At 41.2% G+C, this 24,111-nt stretch overlaps 1 protein-coding gene across 1 annotated transcript in view; it reads right to left on the bottom strand.

Annotated features, from left to right (window-relative positions):
- Nucleotides 1-24,111, bottom strand: part of CWF19L2 (CWF19 like cell cycle control factor 2) — a 165,872-nt gene that overhangs the window by 31,772 nt on the left and 109,989 nt on the right. The window contains exon 13 of the mRNA XM_034758854.1: nt 177-389. Within this exon, the coding sequence (XP_034614745.1) occupies nt 177-389 (213 nt within the window). The remainder of the gene's footprint in view (nt 1-176; nt 390-24,111) is intronic.

Below are 24,111 nucleotides of genomic sequence, written 5' to 3'. Positions count from 1 at the left end.
TAATCTCACCCTTGAGGAATTTTCCTTTCTGTTTAATTGGAAGGGCCAGGAAAATAACATGTGAATCAATAAATCATGCCAAAGAAGCAATTTTATTTTTAATCTCAGGAAATTCTAGCATTAAACTGCCTTCCTTTATTTTTTTCCATGCTCATGTCAAATTGCTACTTTCTTACCTTGATGCCAATTGCAATAATAAGATGTTTTGGAAGTTCAGGACTATCAAAACAATATGGGCACTTCTCCATACGTGCAACAAGCTGATGATGTTCATAGATTGCTTTTCTTCTGTGTCTTTCGTCTTCTTCTCCACTCCGCTCTCCCTTAGCTGCTTTGGAAACAAACATGTCATCCAGTGTGTAGTACTCTCTATCAGTTTTTTCTGCAAACTAAAAAGAGACAAAGAAAATATATATGTGTACAAATGAATAGAAAAGAACTAGAATTACGTAGGACATTCTAGTATTACTTAACCAGAGAGGTATGGTATCTAGTCTCTAAGATGCAACAAGGACTCCTCGTTCTTTTTGCTGATACAGACTAACACGGCTACCACTCTGAAACCAGCAACAGCAGTTTCTCCTTTTGCATGGCTTCTTCCAGACACATAATTATGAGATGCTTGGGTCAACTGACAGCAATCATGTGATACCCATGAAAGATAAAGTAGCAAACATACAGTTGACTGATATAAACAAGCAGAATATAATATCACATTCCATTTCAAGATAAACTTCCTTCTGGAGCTGAAAATATCTAGTCTGATATCTTGAATTTACATAGCTTAAATTTAAATTGATATACAAACTTCATCCAGTACTTTTTGATAATTTTGACCTTTGGAAGCTTTTATTTAGTATCCGTTGTGATTCCCAAACGTACCTAAAATGGGACAAGTGTCCAAAACTGTAAATATAGTTTTCTCTATAATTTTTTTTCATGGTAATTTTTTTTTAAAATATCTCATTTTCACAGAACAAATACCACTGAGTTTTACTTGGCATTAACCACCTGTATGTTCTATCTAATTTTACATCATGCGACATAAATGTGATATGGATACTGTTTCTGTAAAAAAAAAATGTTTTGGCACCTTTTAAAAATAATTCTTACCACTGGAGTAATAACTACAAATAGAAAACATGGTTTTGTTATTTACATGCACTTTCTTTATGCTGAACAAGAGAATACATTCAAACAGATTTTATTAGTACTCTCTTTTCCTTCTTCCTTCTACTACCAACAGTGCTCATAAAATCATGTCCTGAAATACACGACTCTATTGCTAGCATTCATATTTTGCACATACGCACCTATGCTAATTCTCCTTACCAATTAAACAGTATTTAGTTCACTTATGTAAAAATTTTATCTTCAGTCTCAATTTTTATTCTTCCTTGCAAGCAACTATTGCAAACATGGATTCGCTAGCCTAATTTAACCTAAATAAAAATATACTCTCTCTATACGCAGACATTTTCTATACACATTATCTGATTCTAGGTGGAAAAAACTGAAAGCTTTTAAGTCATTAGGCCATAAACTGTAAAATTGTAGTTGACTCCCCAGTACATAAAACGAAAGCTGTCAAAGTGGTGGATTCCCTGCAGAGTGATGTCTGAAAGTTTGTGGTATCTAGGTTTCAGTGTGGTTTCCATAGAAACCACACAGCTGCGCCTCTAAATTTTTCAAATAAATGACAGCAAAAATCCCTATAATTTGTGTGCACCACATTTAGTACTGATCAGAGTGTGCACTGCACCATCTATACAATTAATTCTATTTATCTTTACAATATAATAAAAAAATATAATTTGCATCATTTTTAGAATTATATTTTTTCTGGAAATAATCTCCCCTTCTTTTTTCTCTCTTTCTTTCTTTTTTTTTTTTTTTTTTTTTTTTTTGCGCAATGGAGAAACTTCTTGTGGGATTTCTTTTAAATTCTTAAAATCAAGAACTTCTCTATTAAGGTATTACTTCTATATTTTTAAAAAATGCTATAATGCTGTGTTAGTCTTTTGTTATTGATTCTGTCATGCCTGCAGAGTGGTGGTATACATTCCTTTCTGACTTCCCATGTACTGCCCTCTGTACCAAACAGCGATCCTGATTTAAAATGTATAATTAGCAAAGATTTGTTATGAATGCATTAAAAATACTTTTCCACAAAACTTTTCATTATGCATTTTTAAAAATGTGATGTACTATTATTAATATTAAAAGTGCTGCTCTCTTAGATTCCAAGGATTTTATTTTCAGTAATACATGTTTTTCCAAAAAAAAAGTGTTCAAAAGAAGGGACTTTACAATACTGAAGATTTACCAGTTATTTCAGAATCTGCCATGGTAAACTAAGTCAATTAATTTCTAAAAGAAAAGATGAAAAATAGAAGAGTGGGGCCAGGTTAAAAAAATCACAATAAAACAAAAAATAAGTATTTTTGGCCACCATCAATAAAAACAGGTGACTTATTGATCTGGTTACAGAAATTTAATAGAAAGAGGAGCTTTCTTGTTAGGTCTCTGTGATCCTAAGAACCTCTTTATGCCTACCAGCAAAGGGCACATTCAATGCAGTTTGGTCAGAATATTTAGTCAGTGATGTAAGGTATCGTATCTAAACTGATCATGAATATCATTTCATGATATGTTTGGGTTGCACATAAAAAGTTATGTATGTATACCGGAAATATCTACTTAAAACATGTTGTGAAGGCAGCTAATAAACAAGCCTGCCTAGGGTTGCCAGGCATCCAGTTTTCGACCGGAACGCCCAGTTGAAAAGGGACCCTGGCGGCTCCGGTCAGCACAGCTGACTGGGCTGCTAAAAATCCGGTTGACCGCAGTGCCAGTGGGGTGGGCAGGCAGGCTCCGTGCCCGGCTCCCAGGAAGTGGTGATATGTCCCTCCAGCTCCTAGGCGGGGGACAGCCAGGGGGCTCTGTGCACTGCCCATGGGCTCTGGCTCCAGCCAAGTGCCGGCTCCGCAGCTCCCACTGGCCAGGAACTGTGGCCATGGGAGCTGTGGTGGCGGCGCCTGTGGGCAGAGGCAGTGAGCGGTGCCCCCTGGCCATCCCTCTGCCTAGGAGCTGGCGGGACATGTCACCGTTTCCTGGGAGCCTCATGAGGTTAACGCCACCCAGAGCCTGCACCCTGAATCCCCTCCTGCACCCCAACTCCCTGCCCCAGCCCGGAGACCCCTCCTGCACCCCAAACCTTTCATCCCCACCCCAGAGCCCGCACTGCCAGCTGGAGCCTTCACCCACTCCTGCACCCGGTGAAAATGAGCGAGGTGGGGGGGGGGGAGTGAGCGGAGGCAGGACCTCAGAGATGGGGCGGGGGCCTTGGGAAAGGGGCGGGGAAGAGGGTGGGGCAAGGGTATTCAGTTTTCTGCAATTAAAAAGTTGGCAACCCTAAGTCTGCCCTAGACAAAGGAATGTGGATTTACCTGCAAGAATCAAGTTAGCAGACAGGTAACAAAACAGCATGGCTTGATTACAAGCAAGGACAGTGAAAGTACATTTGCATATATGGTAAACAAAGTGATCAAGCTGATCAATAAAGCAAACTGAGCAGAGGATAAAGAATGGGCTTGGTGCCTGCACCCTCAAGAACAAGTAACAGGGAAAAGGAACTTTGTCTGGTTTTAGTTTTCAAAGAATACATTTCAAAGCTTTTTGGGATATAAAAGGGAAAAAAGGGGACTCCTTTGTTATGCATCACTTAGGAGACAAAGGAATCAGCACCCACAGATTCTGAGAACAGTGGATCCTCCTTCCTAAGGGGCTGGTAGCTTGATGTAAGTCACAACGTTGCTTATGCAAAGATTGTATCTTACTGAAGTTAAACTTTAGTGACTAGAAATTGTTATTTTTGTTTTGTTTGTGATCATAACTTTCTTGTGTTGCTTAATATCACTTAAATCTATGTTCTTTATTAATAAACATTCTTGTTTTATTATAAATTCAACTAAGTGCTGTATATTGAGGTATAGCGTGCATCTTCAGCTAAACTAACAGGCTGGTATGTCTCTTTAGAGGCAGACTTGGTAATTTCTGTGAGTGTGCAATGATAGGGATTGGATTCTTCAGAGACACCACTCTGGCAATCTTGGGTTCACTGAATGTTACCCACAAGGCACGTGTTAGACTGGCATAGTCTTGAGGAATTTGCTGCCAAGGCAAGGAGGCTGGAGCGTTAGGGAGCTGACACAGTTTAAGTTCCAGCTTTACTGAAGCAAAGGGGTAACACAGTGGCTTACAGTCCTGGGCACCCTGAAGAGTGTCACAGTCTCTGTATTTAATAAGTGATGCTGTACTGCTACAGTATGTCAATCGGCAATACTTTTATGCTAAACTTAGGTTGCTTCTAGATACAATTCACTGCAACTTTCACTTTGAATAATTGTAATGATTTTCTGCATCGAAATGGCAAGACAAAGAATATAGAAAGTGCACTCTACAGCACATTTTGGTTCTGAGACTGCTGTATTTTCCGAAGCGTAGCAGACTTGTGCATCATCAGTTTTGCATATAAATGCCATAGAATTCAAGAACAGCTAAAGAGAGTTAATACAGCAAATGTCCATCTGTAATAAATAGTGATATATATTAGACTCCTAGTATGGCAGGATAGATGTTAATGGGAGGTATTTTGTTCAATGGGCATAATAAATCAGGTTTCAGGTCTGTATGAATTACATCCCTCTTTTTGTTGTCATACTGAAAAGTGACCTTGCAAGAATTTAGAAAAATAAACAAGTTTAGAGATATAACCAAATAACCAGGTAAGAGATTCATCCCATGAATGACTGAAAACATATCTGCCACTTCCCCTTCTTTTGCAGGTCCTGAAGTTCTGCCCTTTTCTATAAGGTCAGTTCTCCATCAGTGCTGTCACATCCACCAGAGAGCTCTACTGAAGCCCACATACTGCCCATACGGCTGGCTAGTCTATATTTCTCCACAGAATTTTGCAGTTTGCTTGAAGTTATGCTATATCTTATAGGAAATAAAATATAAACAGCTTTCCAATCTAAGCATCTTATGGGGAAAAAACAAAACAAAACAATACAGGCTCATTTGGATGTTAATTTACTAAATGTCCCTTTTGCTTGGAGCACTGTGGCACGTAGATGTAAAGTTACATTTTGTAAAATTTCTTGGCAAACCACCTTAAATGTGTTGTACAAATGATGCTAGTTCAGACAGATCAACTTCCTTGTTCAGGCCACATTTGAGAAGCCTCTTTTTAAAAACAGAGGATCTTTTATTTAAAAGAGAAAAGCTCTTCAGGCTAAAGGACATTTCTTCTCAGAACGAAAAACATTAAGCCAATCATATCAAACATTCTGAACATGGATTCTTAAATATCTGTGTGACTAGCAACTAAGGCTAAATAATAAAGATTCAGCAAACTGAAACCTCTGAGTGATAGTCCCCCTTGTACTGGCTCTTCTGCAATGGAGTCCTGTCAGCATGAACCACTGATCTATTTACATGAGTTGACTCTACAGTGCATGACTGCTTAATTCATTTTCTCTTTCCTTTGAAGACTAAATGTTCTTGGGGATGATCTCCCTACCTGACATGTTCAGATTTGGCAACTTGTTAATTACAGTAATTGTAATTCTTGACTCAACTGGCAGCCACAGTAATTGAAACGCAGTCTTCTGAATACAGCAAAATTTGCGAAGTATCTCCTGAGCTTTCTGGGTCTCTCTTCAGGTAATCTGATGAAAAACACTTAGACCTTATTTTCCAGAGCAGATAAGTAGCTTTTCCCTGCAAAATGGGACCATTAATACTACTTATTCCCCTTCAGGTTCCTTGAATAATTCTTATACTTCTACTCCATAGAGTCCTACAGGTTCTGAGCAATATGTTCAGGAGATAAGCACTTGTATTTCCAAATGATTGGAGACAGATTTTTAGGATGTTTGGTCTCCCTAATACCACTTTATTTTCCAGAAACACATATGACTTTTTCCACATACTTTCCTGCACAGCAAAATTAACTGTTTAAAAATGCTCTTTCTCCATTTCACTATGTTATTCTAGACCTACATTTATTAAACAAGAGAAGATTCCTGGGGCCTGAAAACAATTATTTAAGAAAAATGTTTTTGGTGTCAAAACCAAGTTTCTGTGTTCACGTCATTAAAGGGTCTGGGGGAAAACAGAACTCAGTCTGAGGCAGGGCTCTCAAACTCAAATGACCATGAGGGCCACATGAGGACTAGTGCATTGAACCGAGGGCCACATCACTGACACCCCCTCGCTGCCTCTGGCCCCGCCCCCACTCCACCCCTTCCATTAGGTCCCGCTCATGCCCCACCTCTTCCCACCCCTTCCCCGCCCCATTCCAACCCCTTCCCCGAAGTCCCCACCCCAATGCTGCCCTCAGGGGGTACAGAAAGGGTGCAGGGTGCGGCGGGGGCTCAGGGCAGGAAGTTGAGGTGCAGGTGGTGTGCAGGGTGCGACAGGAGGCTCAGGGCAGGGAGTTGGTGGGTGGGGTGCAAAAGGGTGAGGGGTGCGGCAGGTGGCCCAGGGCAGGGAGTGCAGGAGGGGTACGGGATGTGGCAGGGGGCTCAGGGCAGGGGATTGGGGTGCAGGAGGGGTGTGGGATGTGGCAAGAGGCTCAGGACAGGGAGTTGGGGTGCAGGAGGGATTCAGGGTGCGAGCTCCAGCCTGGCGCCGCTTACCTAGAGCGGCTCCGGGGTGGCAGCAGCGCACACTGGGGCCAGGGCAGGCTCCCTGCCTGCCTGCACTGGCCCCCAGCTGCTCCATTCCAGGAATCAGCTGGAACCGTGTCCCTGCAACCCCTGGGGCGATGAAGGGGGACTCAGGGTTCTGTGCGTCCGCTGCTCTTGCCGCTCCTCTAGGTACCTCCCACAAAGCTCCCATTGGTCGCGATTCCCTATTCCTAGCCAATGGGACCTGCGGGGGGCGGTGCCTAGAAGGAGGCAATGCAGAAGCCCTCTGCCTCCTCCCCTCTCCTCCCCCGGCCCGAAGAGGCATGCTGCCAGCTGCTTCAGAAAGAGGCGTGGGGCTCGCAACGCCACAGGGAGCAATCCTGCGGGTAGGCGGGGGGGGGCGGGCGCGGGGATCTAGGTCTAAGGGAATAAATGTTTATTTTGTTGCCTATTGTCACATACACCTTAGGCTTCCATGGCATTTTTCAGACAATTAAAAGGCCTATTTTTTCCTACAAAATGTTGAATTCTAGTTTGTTAAAAATTAGAAATCGAACCTGCCTGCCTAAAAAAAATGAGCAAATAAGCCACTAGTTTTTAAACTATCTGGCAATCAATCCAACAACATGCAAATAAGAGTCCCAAGCATGCTCAATGTGGGAGCTCCACTGTTCTCTTTAATTACTCCTTAAAATTGACAGAAAATAGGGAGTAGTAAAAAGTGATCAAGGGGCCAGCACAAAAGAACATAAAAGGTGAGGGGAAAAAAGTGGTTGGCACTTGGAAGATAGGTTCTCTGTGTGTGATTAAGCCAAGTTACAACAAAAGGAGAACAGGATAAAAGGAGTATCACCTCCAATAGAATTTAAGAAAGGACCATGCAAAAGGCTAAGTTAAAAAAGTTGACACCTAGAACTGCTACAAGTTACATGGGTTTATTATGAACCTCCAGGTGCCATTATGTTGGTGGGAACTGATGAACATTGTGGTTTCTCAGCACAATATGGATTGCTGGCAGGGATGGTGAAGCACCAGCATACCCAGCTGTGCACTACACATGATTTCCTCACATCTGGAAAATACTCATCTACTCGCTTAGGGCAGCTGTAAGGCTCCCTTGATGCTGGTACAGCAGTGCAAAGGGGACTTAGCAGGGCTGAGAATCTGGCCTATTATGCATAGAATGGAACAGCAAGTTAACAGATGAGAGACCAACAGATGAGAAGTAAGTATTCTATTCAGGTGAAATACTACCCATCTCTCTTATAGCAGAAAAGTTTGGAAAATAATCCCCCCCTTTCAATTTCGTAGGTTACAAAGCTCTATAGTGAAAAAAATATATCCTACTTCTTTCTTCATATACACATTTCCTTCAAGCATTGTACACTGAACTTATCCTTTCTCCATACTTTTTTGTTGCTTCCACATGAGACTTCTTTAAGTTTGCTTAGGTTTCCTAATTTGTATTGTATTACACAATTGTCAAACTTCATCTGACTATTAGTTAATGACAGCCATTTTAAAGTACTAAAAAGAACCCAGGAGTTCGTGAAAAACTCTGCCAAATAGAAAAAAAAAACCAAACACAGTCTTTAGTGTTAGCGAATAGTGAACACTGAGCCAATCAGCAAGACAACCTAAAATGGCTGTTTCTGTATGGACTGCAGAATACCTTTAACAAGCACTGGAAGACCAGAGTCATCCAGCTAATGGGCATTTTTCCATAAACTCAAGGTAGACTGGCTTCTTGATTCAGTCCATGAACACTCACCTAAACACAAGGCATTCTCCATATTAAAAGAAATCTTAAACTATTCTCTGTTTAAATGGAAAGATGCAACAACAACTTACTTGGGGGCTAAGATTAAAATACTTAGGTTCAACTATAGATTATTAAATACACTACCTGAATTTCTGCAAACGGGCATTTAATGGCCAAAGCAGGAACAAAACCAAATTATCAAATTTGAGTTGAGGGCTAGATGACTCGGGAAACCGGTGCCAGGTATCTATAGATACAGCTCAAATAAATCTGGAGCCATTTAATATTGTCAGTTGTTCAAATCTAGACCAGACTAAAAAATCTTGTCATCTGATATCTGTTAAGTTGGTTTATGGTTTCAGTCCAGTTCCCATGGCCTAGCAACCGCAGACAAAAAACACATCCACAGCTGCAAGCAGAAAGATCAAGCATAAAGACTAAACCACCCACTCTAAGTTAGAGGCGATCTTCTAGAATATGGGAGACACACGGGTTGCGGGGAAGTATGAGAAAATTATACACCTGTACTTGTGCTATAGATACAACTTTTCAGTTTCCTGGCTGAAAATACACTGTTTTTCACATGCACTAAATTCATTAAAAATGTATTCAACATGAGCAAATTTAATGAAATTTCCCATAAACCAGTTAACATCCTCGTATATATGTGCAGAATTGTTTATTATTATTACTATAACTATAATGCTCCATCAACCTGAAACTCTACTATTTCTGGACACCTAGACCCTCACGTATATCTTTTATTCCATGTCCCACTCCCTCTTTTCTAACTATTCTCCAAATACATCTGTTGATATGATTAGCCAAATTCTAACTTGAGTAATTACGTTCTGCCTGCCTACATTTCCCCATACTCTCAGTGGATAGGATATTTCCCTCCCTTCCCCCGCCCCCCCGTTCTTAACCATTGTATAATTTTGCTGTCTGCTATTAAACAGTTGCAGCATTTCACCCTAAAAGTGACAGAATTTCAGGGATAGATGGAGTAATCCTTGAATATAGTTTGTACAGAGTTGTAGTCTGTGTTGCACTCTGGAATGAACAGCTTTGACATAATCATAGAATCACAGAAATATAGGGCTAGAAGGGACCTCAAGAAGTCATCATGTCCAGTCCCTCCATCTTGAGGTAGGACCAAGTATATCTAGACCATCCCTGACAAGCTTTTGTCTAATTTGTTCTTAACAACCTCCAATGAATGACAAGGTTTCAATAACCCTCCTTGGAAGCCTATTCCAGAGCTTAACTAACTTTATATAGCTAGAAAGTTTTTCCTAATATCTAACTTAAATCTCCCTTGCTGCAGATTAAGACCATTACTTCTTGTCCTACCTTCAATGGACATGGAGACCAATTTATCACCGTCCTCTTTAACAGCCTTTAACATACTTGAAGACTTATTAGGTCTCTCCCCACCCCTTGATCTTGTTTGTTAAAGACTAAACATGTCTAGTTTTTTTTAAACTGTTTCTCATAGGTCAGGTTTTCTAAGCCTTTTATCATTTTGTTATTCTCCTCTGGATCCTCTCCACATCTTTCTTAAAGGGGTGGTAACCAAAACGGGATGCAATACTCCTGCTGATGCCTCACCAGTGTTCAGTACAGCAGGACAGTTACCTCCCCTAGTTTACATATGACTCTCCTCTGAGTACACCCCAAAATGATATTATCCTTTTTTGCAACCGCATCACATTGTTGACTCATTCAGTTTGTGATCCATTATACCCCCAGATTCTTTTCTGCAGTATTACTGCCTAGCTAGTTATTCCCCATTTTAAAGTTGTGTATTTGATTTTTCCTTCCTAAGTGTAGTACTTTGCACTTGTCTTCATGAATTTCATCTTATTGATTTCAAACCAATTCTCCAATTTGTCAAGAGCGTTTTGAATTGCAATCCTGACCTCCAAAGTGCTTGCAAGCCCTCTGATGTTGGTGTAATTCACAAATTTTGTAACATACTCTCCATTCCATTATCCAGATTGTAAAATTGTTTGCGAGGTAAAGAGTTCCAGTTATGTGCCATGTACAAGGTAAGTTTACTTCCTGACATGTCCAGGAAAACTGAAATTTGTGCATCTTTTAGAACACAAGCAAGTACTCCAGGTTCACTTTAGAGAGTGAAATCAAGATAATAAAAGGCTATTCCCTTGAGTTTGGGTCTTGTGTTCTATTACTGGGTAGGCAAAGGGGAGTTTGAGATGGCTGGATCTTATTTAATCTATTTGTATATACTGAGCATATGGATTTTAGTAAAAAGTATTTGAAGAAAGACTTAACTTATCTTAATTTTTCTCTCTAGTGACTAGTGATTGTAGCAGGAACAATAATTTCAGGGATAGATGAGACTGAAGTGAATACTGTGACAGGCTGCCAGATTCTAGAACCCTCCATACAGATGCAGGGCTACTCTGCCATTTCATCTTGGCTCCCAGACCAGACAAGTCTCATTAACCCCAACTCAGAATGACAGAAGTTAGAGATTCTCTAGGATAAGATGTGCTAGCAACAGATACAGGAGATCTTGCAGGAAAAAAAACATAGGAACAGTGAGCTCAGAAGAAAACTTTAGGCTAATTCTTAGGTTTACCATTTTATGTAAAGAATAAAGGAATACCCCACAGGAAAGGGGTTGAAGTTTAAAAACTAAAATAGTATGTTGTATTGAGATGGGAGTAGGGACTCGAACTATTACATCTAAACACATATAGTAAAGGGATCAGGAAGACAACCATTGTCCCTGAATATCTTATAGAAACATAACTTTTTATGGTGGAACCAAAAATTCCATGTTACCCTCTCAAAGTTTCTACCAATTCCCTTTTTGTGGTCATTTAGTGGGATGCAAGCAACTGGATATGACACCATTATTAATATTTAAATAAGACTTTTCACTTCTAGATCATCTCCGTATCTCAATACTTTAAGTGACTTACCCTAAGTCAGACAATTAATGTGACAGAGTGAGCAAAAGAAGTCAAAGTACAGGACTGAAAGTCTGGTGATCAAACTATGTACTTTCCTCAGCTATTGATGTATTAATGCAGCCAGAGTAGATCACTGCAATATTTTCACTTATCTTCAGTGCTAGCTGTACCAATATGAAGTTCCAACTCTGTGTATTTCCAATTTGCTGTGTATTTATACCTGCCTACTGTATTTTCCACTCCATGCATCTGATGAAGTGGGTTTTAGCCCATGAAAGCTTATGCCCAAATAAATTTGTTAGTCTCTAAGGTGCCACAAGGACTCCTCATTGTTTTTGCAACTCTGTACTATTAGCTTTGTGTCAATTAAAATAAACTTGAGAGATTCCCTACCGCACCTGTTCTCAATAAAAAAATATAGAGATTAGATGCTAAGAAAATCAGTTACATCATTGATTACCCCGGGGGAAATTCTGGTGAGGACATTCTAATAAGAATCTAATGAACTGCATATTCTACAACACTTAAAAGACTTTACTGTCGTTTTAGTACAATTCAAGAATCTGAGCTCTTTAAATATATCAAATACAACTCAAAGGGAGAGACCAAGACAATCCATTCTTCAAGGAGGCCAAGTAATACAGTGGAACCACAGGCGAAGAGTGCTCAGTCTCTGATTACAGAACATGAAGTCAAACCCCTGGGACACAAAAATCAGGCAGCTGCAGTCTAGAATAGACCATAAAAACACAAAAACCACAGAACAACAATTTCCTGCTGAAACTAACTGATGGGGTCCTAATAATAAAAATAGAAAGCAGTAAAACAGAAATCAAATGCTAAATCAACCCAGTCAGTGTTTCCTTCTTCTCCAAAAGATTTCATGATCCACCGTGAAGTTACAGATAGATCCAATAACACAAATATTGACAAGAACTATTATGTGAATATTGTCACAATATTACCAAGTTTAAAACCTTACCATTATTTTTCAAATATTCTGGTGGTGGAAGTGGATATGGAATGTCTCTGCTACTAGTCTCCATAGAAGAGAAAAGTTAGAAATGAAAAATGTTATAAATTAGGTAATCGTTTGGCAACAAGTTTTCCTTGTGTTTGTTGTTTTAAGTAGCAAGGGGAATTCCTAATTTTAATATATGTGCTCTTCAAAATAAGCTAATAGTAATAGTAAAAAAATTTTTTATTTTCCAAGCACTATACAAACGCTGCAGATCTCTCTTTCCCAAGGACCTAACCCTGCAATATGAAGCACACACCCAGACTAGTTCAGCCAGGCCGCTACACTTGGTAGGACCAGAGCCTAATCAGCAAGGTTGTCAGCCTACAAGATATTGTCTCCAGGGATAGCTCCCAAAATAGAGAGAGAGTGTGTGTGTATGTGTATTATTTCCTCACCAATAATGGCAAAACACATTGCCAAACTCACCCATTTCATCCTCACTCCTAACAAGTTTACACTGAAAATCAAACACTTTGTCCAAACAATGGGTGCAGCCATGAGTATTAGGATGGCTCTCCAGTATGCCACGCTCTTCATGGGCCACCTCTAGGAAGAATTTCTGGACAAATGCACAAAGAAACCACTGATATACTCAAAATGAGTCAATGATATTTTCATCTTCTAGACAAATGACCTAAATTCCCTCATAGATTTCCATCACAACTTCAGCAACCAACACCCATCCAACATACTCTCTCAAGAACACTCCCACACCAGCATCAACTTGCTGGATATCACGATCAGCTTCAACAATGGAACCCTACAGACAACTCTATATAAGAAACCCACAGATCACCACACTTATCTTCACCACACAGATCCAGTAACCAAACACACCAAAAAATCTGCTATCTATAGCCAGACACTCAGGTACCACAGAATATGCTCTGAGGAGAAAAAGTCTGGGATACATACCTTACTACACTTAAAACCCCCTTCAGCAAACAAGGACATTCTACCAGAGAAGTAGATTGAAGCATGGAACGGGCCACCCACAAATCCTGAGAGAAACTATTTCAATACAGAAAAAAACCTCACTGAACACACACCCTTATTTGTCACCTACCACCCCACTTATATGGGGGATCATTAAACAATTACAACCCATACTTGATGAAGATCACATCCTGAAAGAAAACTTCCCCCAATCCCTCATCTGGCCTTCAAACAACCTCCCAATCTTGCCAAGCTCATCATCAGAAGCAAGCTCCCCACAGGCCAGCACACACCAATTCAAAGCGGCACCAGACCCTGCCATGACAGATGAAAAACCTGCATATCTTCACTGCTATGATGATCAATACCCCACCATGACACACCTTTCCAGATCCATTGGTCTTACACATGCCTAACATTACATGTGGTGTACCTCACCCAACACACTAAATGCCCCCAATAAAAACGATATGGGTGAAATGAGACAATCACTACACTCTTGAATGAACCCACACAGAAAATTGATAAAAAACAAAAACACCCTATCACCGAGGGCAAACACTTTTCACGAAACAATCACTCCATATCTCATTTATCCTTGTCCTCAAAGGAAATCTGCACAACACCTTCAAAAGACAAGCCTGGGAGCTTAAATTCATAACTTTGCCAGACCCTAAAAATCATGGCCTCAATAAAAACACTGGATTTATGGCTCATTAAAACAATCTGTAACCCACTAACCTGCCTTTGTCCTACGATCACAGAGGTGTTAGCTCCCATTTTCAACTTGAATTGTCACTTGCAACATGTTAACTCCTTATGCTTAACAATCTATTCTAGCTTGTATTTAGATGACACTCTGAGGACCTTTTCCAGATCTGAGGAAGCCTGTCTCTTTCACCAACAGAAACTGGTCCAACTAAATATATTACCGTACCCACTTTGTCAACATTTTTATTAGAGACACATTATAAACTTTCATATTACAATTTATTGTTTTGAATAGAAAAGGAGGAGGAATGTGGAGTATGTTAAAGAAACTGATCAAAGATTTATAAAATAATCTGTTACTGGGACATAACATGAATGACCACAACAGCTTCAAAAATAATGTGACTATGTATATGATCCCTTTCCTCTCACTGTGAAGCCACAAGCTGTATTCCTAGCACTAGAGATTGTAATTAGCAGTAATAACCAGTGTAACCAAAAATGATGTAATCTGTAAGTACTGCTGGCTTCTCTAAGAGCTAGAAGAAACACAGAATGTTGTTTTAAATACTCCTTCAAGGAAAAAAATGCCCACTAGCTCCTTGTACTAAAAGGAAAAGATGCAGGAAGAAACCAGACTTGTAATGTACATTCTGCAATTGATTTTTCCAGTTTTAGCTTGGGGCTTGATATTTGTTATGACGAGGAGGAGGATATTAGCATGGAACTCAAGAAACTTAGGTTAAATTGCCTGCTTTGCGACAGACTTTCTGTGTGACCTATGTTAAGTCATTTAGTCCTGGGCTACACCTAAAACTTATATTGGCATAGATATGTTCAGTCAAAGGTGTGAAAAAACTACACCTCCTAGCCACATAGCCATTCCAGCATGCCCAGCGTATACACAGCTGTGCCAACAGAAGAAGGTTTGTTTCTGCATAGCTAATGTCATTCAGGGAAGTGGTGTTCCTACACCAGCAGAACTGCTCCTCCATCAACACATGCTGCGTCTATATTCGGAGGCTGTGCCAACACAGCTATACAACACAGGTACAGTTTTCATTGCCTTAATCTCTTGGTGCTTCAGTTCTCTCACAAAGGGGTGGTGAGAGGATAAATACTATAGCTGGTGGGGAATTTTTCATCAGGACAATTTTTCCACTGGAAAATGCCCTTTTTGCAAAGTCAAAATCTTCTCATGGGGAAATATCAATTTTGCAAAAAAAAAAAAAAAAAAACCATCAGTAAAATTGAGATGATTGCTTCCCAGCTATCCAGTTGGAAGGGCCTTCGCAATTTCAACTTTCTGCAAGGCTCAGCACCCTGACTCTTTGCCTACCTGGCTTTCAACCTTCCTCTGCAGCTCCACAACCAGAGAGGCACAGAGCTGAGACACTCAGCCTCCCCATTGCTCTGGGGCCAGAGAGGCCAAGTATCCCAGCTCTTTGGCTGCCTGAGTGTGAAACTCTCAAGAGCCTTCCTGGCGGGCAGTGAGGAAACTGAAAAATTCCATTTGTCAATTTTTCTGGAAACACCTTATCTCAAAACATTTTTCAAAAACGCTACATTTTTCACAGGAGGGTATTTCTGTTTTCCAGCACCCTCTAATAAATACACTAAAGATTATGGAACACTCAGATACTATGATAATGGGGCCATGACGTTTCCAAGGTAGACACACTTGCATCAGCTTTTGAATAGCTTTCTCTCTTCGGCTCTATTATCCTCAAAAGTGGATAGCTCTGTCATAGTGGTATAGAGCAAACATGGGTTAAATCCAACAAAAGGTGTCCAGAGGTTTCTAAACATCTACCACAGAGGTTTACAATAAGATCAATATCAGAATAATAGAATATTAGGGTTGGAAGAGACCTCAGAAGGTCATCTAGTCCAACCCTCTGCTCAGAACAGGACCAACCCCAACTAAATCATCCCAGCCAGGGCTTTGTCAAGCCAGACCTTTAAAACCTCTAAGGATGGAGATTCCACCACCTCCCTAGGTAACCCATTCCAGTGCTTTGCCACCCTCCTAGTGAAATAGATTTTCCTAATATCCAACCTAGACTTCCCCCACTGCAACTTGAGATCATTGCTCCTTGTTCTGTCATCTGCCACCACTGAACAGCCGAGCTCCATCCTCTTTGGAAACCCCCTTTAGGTAGTTGAAGGCTGCTATCAAATCCCCCCTCACTCTTGTCTTCTGCGGACTAAATAAGCCCAGTTCCCTCAGCCTCTCCTCGTAAGTCATGTGCCCCAGCCCCCTAATAATTTTCATTGCCCTCCTCTGGACTCTCTCCAATTAGTCCACATCCTTTCTGTAGTAGGGGGCCCAGAACTGGATGCAGTACTCCAGATGTGGCCTCACCAGTGCCAAATAGAGGGGAATAATCACTTCCCTCGATCTGCTGGCAATGCTCCTACTAATGCAGCCCAATATGCCGTTAGCCTTTGTGGCAACAAGGGCACGTTGTTGACTCATATCCAGCATTTCGTTCACTGTAATCCCCAGGTCCTTTTCTGCAGAACTGTCGCTTAGTCAGTCGGTCCCCAGCCTATAGGGGTGCATGGGATTCTTCCGTCCTTGTTGTCCTTTCTGCACTTGTCCTTGTTGAACCTCATCAGATTTCTTTTGGCCCAATCCTCCAATTTGTCTAGGTCACTCTGGATCCTATCCCCACCCTCCAGTGTATCTACCTTTCCCCCAGCTTAGTGTCCTCCGCGAACTTGCTGAGGGTGCAATTCCATCATCCAGATCATTAGTGAAGATGTTCAACAAAACTGGCACCAGGACCGACCCCTGGGGCACTCCGCTTGATACTGGCTACCAACTAGATATCGAGCCGTTGATCACTACCCATTGAGCCCAATGAGCTAGCCAGCTTTCTAGCCACCTTATAGTCCATTCATCCAATCCATACTTCTTTAAATTGCTAGCAAGAATACTGTGGGAGACCATATCAAAAGCTTTGCTAAAAATCGAGATATATCATGTCCAGCATTTTCCCCATATCCAAAGAGCCAGTTATCTCATCATAGAAGGAAATCAGGTTGGACAGGCATGACTTGCCCTTGGTGAATCCATGTTGACTGTTCCTGATCACCTTCCTCTCCTCCAAGTGCTTCAAAATGGATTCCTTGAGAACCTGCGCCATGATTTTTCCAGGGACTGAGGTGAGGTTGACCAGTCTGTAGTTCCCCGGATTCTCCTTCTTCCCTTTTTTAAAGATGGGCACTATATTTGCCTTTTTCAAAGATAATGGCCAATGGCTCTGCAATCACATCCGCCAACTCCCTCAGCATCCTCGGATGCATTAGATCCGGACCCATGGAGTTGTGCATGTCCAGCTTTTCTAAATAGTCCTTAACCTGTTCTTTCACCACTGAGGGCTGCTCACCTACTCCCCATACTGTGCTGCCCTGTGCAGCAGTCTGGGAGCTGACCTTGTCTCTGAAGACTGAGGCAAAAAAAGCATTGAGTACTTCAGCTTTTTCGACATCTGTCACTAGGTTGCCTCCCCCATTCAGTAAGGGGCCCACACTTTCCCTGACCTTCTTCTTGTTGCTAACATACCTGTAGAAATGCCTCTTGTTACCCTTCACATCTCTTGCTAGCTGCAACTTCGATTGTGCTTTGGCCTTCCCGATTATACCCCTGCATGCTCGAGCAATATCTTTATACTCCTCCCTAGTCATCTGTCCAAGTTTCCACTTTTTTGTAAGCTTCCTTTTTGTGTTTAAGCTCACCGAAGATTTCTCTGTTAAGCCATGCTGGCCATATTTGCTCTTCTTTCTGCACATCAGGATTGTTTGTTCCTGTGCCATCAATAAGGCTTTTTTAAAATACAGCCAACTTTCCTGGACTCCTTTCCCCCTCATGTTAGCCTCCCAGGGGATCCTGCCCATCAGTTCCCTGAGGGAGTCAAAGTTTGCTTTCCTGAAGTCCAGGGTCCGTATTCTGCTGCTCTCCTTTCTTCCTTTTGTCAGGATCCTGAACTCTACCATCTCATGGTCACTGCCCAGGTTATCACCCACTTCTACTTCCCCTACCAATTCTTCCCTGTTTGTGAGCAGCAGGTCAAGAGGAGCATGGCCCCTAGTTGGTTCCTCCAGCACTTGCACCAGGAAGTTGTCCCCATCAGTCTCCAAAAACTTCCTGAATTTTCTGTGCACTGCTGTATTGCTCTCCCAGCAGATGTAAGGGTGATTGAAGTCCCCCAATTTTATTACTGAGGATGATATGTGAGAAGGAAAGAATCCAGCATAATATAAACCGATAAAGCCTATTTACCCCTGCAATATAACTTTGTGAAGATTGATGAAAAGGACATTTCAGTATTATCATATCCTTTCTGCCCTAAGCAGGTCTAAGACAATGTAAGTATTACTTCTGCTTGGGTTATTGATATGTCGTTTCTTTATGATGAGAAAATGAGGACCAAGGGTATGGATGGTCTCTCTCAGAGAGGCAATCTGAGATCTGTGCTACAAACACTTTGCGGCGCAACTTTGTTTCATGCTCTTGTCAACACATACATTTAGATGGCCAGAAATACATAAATCAGTCTAATACTATATTGATTCAGTTTTTCCACTGCTATAGAGACCACCTAGAGTATTACAAACTGCTGACAGTCTGTATATTCACACTGAGCTGCTGTATTTATTACGTCCCTTATCCCTCTGACACTAGCATGCTCTTTGAGCGCAGCCTTTGCAAAAGGAGTAGTATTAAAGTAGTGTGTCAATATTATACTGAAAATAAGTCCCACTGGACAGGATTCTGCTCCAAGAGTAGACTATTAATGTCATACATCTGACATATACATAGAAGAATTCTCTTTTTGATTTGAAAATTACCTCTGTATATTTTGGTGCAAAGAGAGAAAATCTAATTAAATATAATACAAATGTAATGAAATAAACCTGCATTTTTCTATCAAGCTCACTTCCAGATTTTGGTAAATGTTATTTTTATCTTTTTTCTCAATTAATATTTTGCAGACACCGACTGAGCCTTAGTTTTTCCTGTTCGATCACTAACGCAATCGAATTTCAAGTTTATTCCATATAATTTAATAAAAGTGCAATGCTGCTATGAAGATCTGAGAGAAAGGTCTATAGATTGTATAAAATGTATCAGTTTGATTTTAAATTGCCATAGCAACACTTACGTCTTCAATGTTAAATGTCAGTTTATATTTATGGAATATTGTACTCGTAATATATTTTGGGAAACTGCAACAAAAAACACCACATTTTTATTTTAGAATATGAGTCTGAGTGACAAGAATACATCTCCAACATATTAAAATTTAGTTAGCATTTAGCACCTATTGTTTACGTCAAATCACTTCAGAAAAGTCTTCTTTCAGTTCTCATTCAAACAACATTTGCCTAAATCAAATCATTAATACTGCACTTAGAAGGTTTAATTATGTTAATCTCCTTATTACTAGTCCAAGTCGCACTATGACCACTGACACCTAAGTTTGCAGGCTCTAATACAGAGGTATATGCAATGTATGCCACCAGACTCTGCTCATTGAAATAAATACAGCTAATAGTGTAAAATAATAATTACATCAGATCGATAGTATTTAAAATTGTGATATAATTGAACAGCATCCAACACAACAATGCCCCAATCCTGGTTAGGGCCTGTCAGTGTCACTGACATGCAAACATTATTATTAACGGCTAGAAACAAACGTAGGACTATTTTAGTGTTCTACTGCTTGAGTTTTAATGCTTTGATATCAGAATATTCTTAGGTAGATGGGCATCCCTATCAAACTTTCAAGTTTGCTTAGATGTCTCATCGTATTTTTTAAAATGGAAAATTATATATTTTGTTAGAATTAGCCATTAAGAGTTAAAAATTCAGTGGCATGGCAGTAGGCAGGGAAGTCAGCAATCATATAAAATCTTTTTTAATAAACCAAACAAACACACATCTTTTAACCTCAGAACTCTGCTTTTAAATGTGGAACTTTGAATTCTCTGCACATTCTAGTTTAGGGTTACTTCATTTTATTTTTTAAAAAGGAGAACACTCCATGGGGCCCCGCCCCCACCCCAACTCCGCCCCTTCCCCGCCCCAGTCCCGCCCCAACTCTGCCCACTCCCCTGAACGCTCTGCCCCCTGCTCCTGCTCCTCCCCCTCCCCTGCTTTCCATGAATCAAATGTTCGCGGGAAGCCTGAAACAGGGAGGCAGCAGGTAAACTGGGACTGGGGCTGGGTGCGGCGCAGCCCCGTCCGGCCCCCCTGGCCGAGTGGCTCTCTCTGGCGGCCGGCCGGCCGGCCCAGGCCAAGAGGCTCTGGCCCCGGCGTCTCCCGCCTGGCTCGGCTCGGGCCCTGGGGCGCTGGCCCCCGGCCAAGTGCCCGCGCCCCCGGCCCCCGGCCAAGTGCCCGCGCCCCCGGCCCCTGGCCGAGCACCGCGCCGGCCCCAGGCCCCTGCCGAGCACCGCGCCGGCCCCAGGCCCCTGCCGAGCACCGCCGGCCCCGGCTCGGCCCCGCACCGCCGGCCCCAGCCCCAGCAGCCCCGGCTGAGCAACGCCGGGCCCTCCCTCCGTATTTTCCCGGACATGTTCGGCTTTTTGGGATTTCCCCCCGGACAGGGATTTGAGGCGCAAAAAGCCGGACATGGCCGGAAAATCCGGACGTATGGTAACCCTATTCTAGTTGCCTCTACGCATAATTATAGTACACAGAACCACCACAACAATGTTGTATAGGACTTCAGTTATACTTTGATGTAATTCAGAATACTTCTGATGTTGACCTGGCAATTTAACCTGGACTACATCTATGTGATTCTGGATGCTTCCAGGTTTTCTTTTTCATACTGTCTATGTTTTATTAATGTTGATTTGTTTTTATGTCTAAGAACTGATCTGTTTTTGCTCTGCTCTACATTTTGATTAAAAAGTAACAAAACTAAAGAAACAAGATCTGCCAGATACATTAAATTATGTAAAACCAAAGATAGGTGTTCAAAATAGTATTGAGTCAGTTATTTATAGAACACCATTCACATATTTAACCCTTTATAAAAATACCCTCCAAAAAGACATTTATAAAAGCCAACAGAGCATAAGAGCTCCTTTGATCCTGTCTTTGATATATTTGTGAAGTGTGTTGTGCCAAACAGGTTTCACCAGTTTAACTGACAGCAAATTAGGTTTATTATGTAACAGAGTTCACAGCAGCAGCATTAAGCTCTTAAATGATACTTTTCAGTCACAGATATTAAGTACAGATTTTACAGATAGAGAAACTTGTGAGGCACAAAGGTGAGGTAATCCCGTTCAAGGTTACACAGCAAGTCAAAGGCAGAGTCTGGAACAGAACCTGGGTTTCCACCATATTGCCTTTGGAACCAGAGAGTGTTACCATGCAAATGTCTTTCATTTTGCCCTAAAATACTAATACACAAGTGATTTTTAAGTTCCTGGGCAAATCCATAACTAAAAATCAAATATTAATAACACGATTATTTACCCCTTTTTTTTCCAAATAGTTAAAGGATTTAGTGCATTGTTATAAATAAATGAAAAGCAGATTATTATTTTTAAAAGTTAAGCTATTTCTAATGAGTATCATAAGAAGTCAAGATGCCATAACATGTCATTATAATAAATCTGTCACATTCTTCAGTTTTTTGTGTAAATTTATCAAAAAGTGAAAGGTTTTGACTAAAAATAACAGAAATACCTTAAATATAATTTTCACATCATACCCTAAAAAATCATTTTTATTGTGGTTGTGCCCAAAAGCTATGGATATCAAATTAGATAGATAGATAGATAGATAGATAGATGGGATAAAGGTTTTATCAGCATGCATTTGGGATAGCTGAATTACTCACAAGAGTCAAAGCCACAAGTGACTTAAGCCAGTTATTTGAAATTAGCAGTAATAAAACCTTTATACTTCACATATATTCTTATATGCTACATATTTTGCAGAAAAGCTTTTCAGGGAGCTTTTATATATTTGATTGGTAATATTTCTATACTCCTCTATCTATAAAGTTAGGCTCCACTAGCACCACGTGTCCAACTCCTTTTCTGAAGGGGGAGAAGAAACCTATAACTAGAGTCATCAAAAGGTTATCTTGTGACGCTGGCAGACCAGGTCCCACCTCATGCCAAAGCCCCAGGCCAATTGATTTGTGTGTTACTATACATCAAAGTGATTGTTAAATGTGTAAGAGTGTATTTGGGTGTTTAAACTTAATGAAAACTAATGGGATGTTACATTCACTGTTTTCGTTTACCCGTACCCTGTTCTAATATAGTAGCAAATGTTTACATTGTGCATACCTCTGTAACTAAATAACTCTTCAAACCAGAAAGAAGCCTTGTGGAATGCAAATGAAGAACTTTATCAGAAAAATTATAATTTCAAAGCAAGTGGTCATTCTGTGTGATGATCAGAGGTCAAAGAGTCTAAATGCATTTCTTACCCTCTGTCATCAAAGGAAGAGCCCGCCTGCCAGCTTGTTTTTTGTGAGAGGAAGCTATAAGTATGGATTCAGAGAAAGATTCTGCATCTCTGGATCATAACAGGGTAAACAAGAAGACTGAAATCCCCAGAGTTATATTGGGTAGCCCTGAGAGACTTTTGGGAAACTCGCAGATTGCTACTACACCTGCTACCATTTGGAATTATAGACTCTGACTCACCTGTACATATATTTTATCTGTGCTAACCTCTCAATAACTCTCATAGAATCATAGAATGTCAGGGTTGGAAGGGACCTCAGGAGGTCATCTAGTCCAACCCCCTGCTCAAAGCAGGAACAATCCCCAACTAAATCATCCCAGCCAGGGCTTTGTCAAGCCTGACCTTAAAAACCTCTAAGGAAGGAGATTCCACCACCTCCCTAGGTAACGCATTCTAGTGCTTCACCACCCTCCTAGTGAAAATGTTTTTCCTAATATCCAACCTAAACCTCCCCAATGGCAACTTGAGACCATTACTCCTTGTTCTGTCATCTGCTACAACTGAGAACAGCCTAGATCCATCCTCTTTGGAATCCCCTTTCAGGTAGTTGAAAGCAGCTATCAAATCCCCCCTCATTCTTCTCTTCTGCAGACTAAACAATCCCAGTTCCCTCAGCCTCTCCTCGTAAGTCATGTGTTCCAGCCCCCTAATCATTTTTGTTGTCCTCCGCTGGACTCTTTCCAATTTTTCCAAATCCTTCTTGTAGTGTGGGGCCCAAAACTGGACACAGTACTCCAGATGAGGCCTCACCAATGTCGAATAGAGGGGAATGATCACGTCCCTCGATCTGCTGGCAATGCCCCTACTTAGACAGCCCAAAATGCCGTTAGCTTTCTTGGCAACAAGGGACCACTGTCAACTCATATCCAGCTTCTCGTCCACTGTAACCACTGGGTCCTTTTCTGCAGAACTGCTGCCTAGCCATTCGGTCCCTAGTCTGTAACAGTGCATGGGATTCTTCTGTCCTAAGTGCAAGTCTCTGCACTTGTCCTTGTTGAACCTCATCAGGTTTCTTTTGGCCCAATCCTCTAATTTGTCTAGGTCCCTCTGCATCCTATCCCTACTCTCCAGCGTATCTTCCACTCCTCCCAGTTTAGTGTGATCTGCAAACTTGCTGAGGGTGCAGTCCACACCATCCTCTAGATCATTAATGAAGATGTTGAACAAAACCGGCCCCAGGACCGACCCTTGGGCATTCTGCTTGAAACTGGCTGCCAACTAGACATGGAGCCATTGATCACTCCCGTTGAGCCCGACGATCTAGCCAGCTTTCTATCCACCTTATAGTCCATTCAGCCAGCCCATACTTCTTTAACTTGCTGGCAAGAATACTGTGGGATACCGTATCAAAAGCTTTGCTAAAGTCAAAGAATAACACATCCACTGCTTTCCCCTCATCCAGTTATATCATCATAGAAGGTAATTAGGTTAGTCAGGCATGACTTGCCCTTGATGAATCCATGATGACTGTTCCTGATCACTTTCCTCTCCTCCAAGTGCTTCAGAATTGATTCCTTGAGGACCTGCTCCAT

The sequence above is a fragment of the Trachemys scripta genome, chromosome 1, assembly GCF_013100865.1.
Source record: "Trachemys scripta elegans isolate TJP31775 chromosome 1, CAS_Tse_1.0, whole genome shotgun sequence".
NCBI lineage: Eukaryota > Metazoa > Chordata > Testudines > Emydidae > Trachemys > Trachemys scripta.
The sequence above is the reverse complement of the archived record's forward strand: the minus strand, read 5'-3'. Positions and strand labels throughout refer to the sequence as shown.